Below are 1,081 nucleotides of genomic sequence, written 5' to 3'. Positions count from 1 at the left end.
CAGGACAAACAAAAAACGCGACAAAAAACAGTTCTCTCCACTCTACAGTCCTGGCTACGCAGACGCTTCCAACTTTCCAGCGCCAGGCTTCTCAGCTTTGGCCACAATCGTCCGGTTCATATTGAAGACGTTGTACGCAATGCTATCGTGCGTGCTGCGCCACGTGCTGAGAAGACAAACACAGCAGACGCGCCGGCGACACCCGCGTGACGAACGCGACACAGACAACTCGAAAACACCACGGGGGATCGAGAAAGCGAGACGCCGAAGTTGTAGGAACGCCCAAAACGCACCGAGAAACAAACCAGGCAGCTCGTCTGTAGCTCGGGAAGGAGGGAGTCCACAGAAAAAGGCCTTTCGAGGAAGAAGGCCGCGAGGCAGATGATTACGAGGACAAAGGGAAGACGGAGAGGGGGGCGGGCTGGGCACCAAGGTCCGATACGCGCGGATGCGTCGTGCGCAGCACAGGGAAAGAAACCGCCCACAGAGGATACGCCACAGCACTCGCCAATCTCGCCGAGAAGGGACAGCACCCTTCCATCCGACCAGCGGCTACGGAGCGACCGACACTCTCTGTCACGCCGGGACGACGCACACTTGCTTCGCTGAGAGGGAGCGCTACCGCCGCGTACGCGTGGAGGGGCAGGAATGCACAACCTGTTGTCGGTTCTCAGAGACGCCAGACTTACATGTGAGGAATGACCATGTGAGGGTCGATGAGAGATGCGACTTCTGTCAAAGACGGCAAGGCGTAAATGTGGACCATGCTGTCGTAGGTCCCCACAGCCAGGCGGCTGCCGTCTCCGCTGATTCGCAGCGACGTTGGCGGGTAGCTGAGGAAAAAAGCATGGGGAAAACGCGTCTGGCTTTGAAAAGAAGCCCCCAATGCCGACAAAAAGTCTTGCACAGTGGCGTTTTTTCTTTCGCCCGCGCAGAGAAACGGAAGCCCGGTTCGGGGCCGTTCCCCCCCGAAAGCGGGTTTCTCGGTTCTCAAGCGGAAAGCACGGAAGTCCCCCCCACCCCCCGCGAAATACGGAACCCACCGCTCCCCTTTTGTCCAAGGGGAGAACAAAAACTTTGA

The 1,081-nt window shown here is 58.3% G+C and overlaps 1 protein-coding gene across 1 annotated transcript in view; it reads right to left on the bottom strand.

Annotated features, from left to right (window-relative positions):
- Nucleotides 1–54: 54 nt before the first annotated feature.
- Nucleotides 55–1,081, bottom strand: part of NCLIV_053590 (WD-40 repeat protein, related) — a gene marked incomplete at both ends in the record, with an annotated part of 5,789 nt that continues 4,762 nt past the window's right edge. Inside the window, 2 exons of the mRNA XM_003884911.1 lie at nt 55–166; nt 690–833. Of these exons, the coding sequence (XP_003884960.1) occupies nt 55–166; nt 690–833 (256 nt within the window). The remainder of the gene's footprint in view (nt 167–689; nt 834–1,081) is intronic.

Source organism: Neospora caninum, chromosome XI (genome assembly GCF_000208865.1).
Source record: "Neospora caninum Liverpool complete genome, chromosome XI".
In the NCBI taxonomy this organism is placed as follows: Eukaryota; Apicomplexa; class Conoidasida; order Eucoccidiorida; family Sarcocystidae; genus Neospora; species Neospora caninum.
This window is presented reverse-complemented; position numbering and strand designations above follow the sequence as displayed.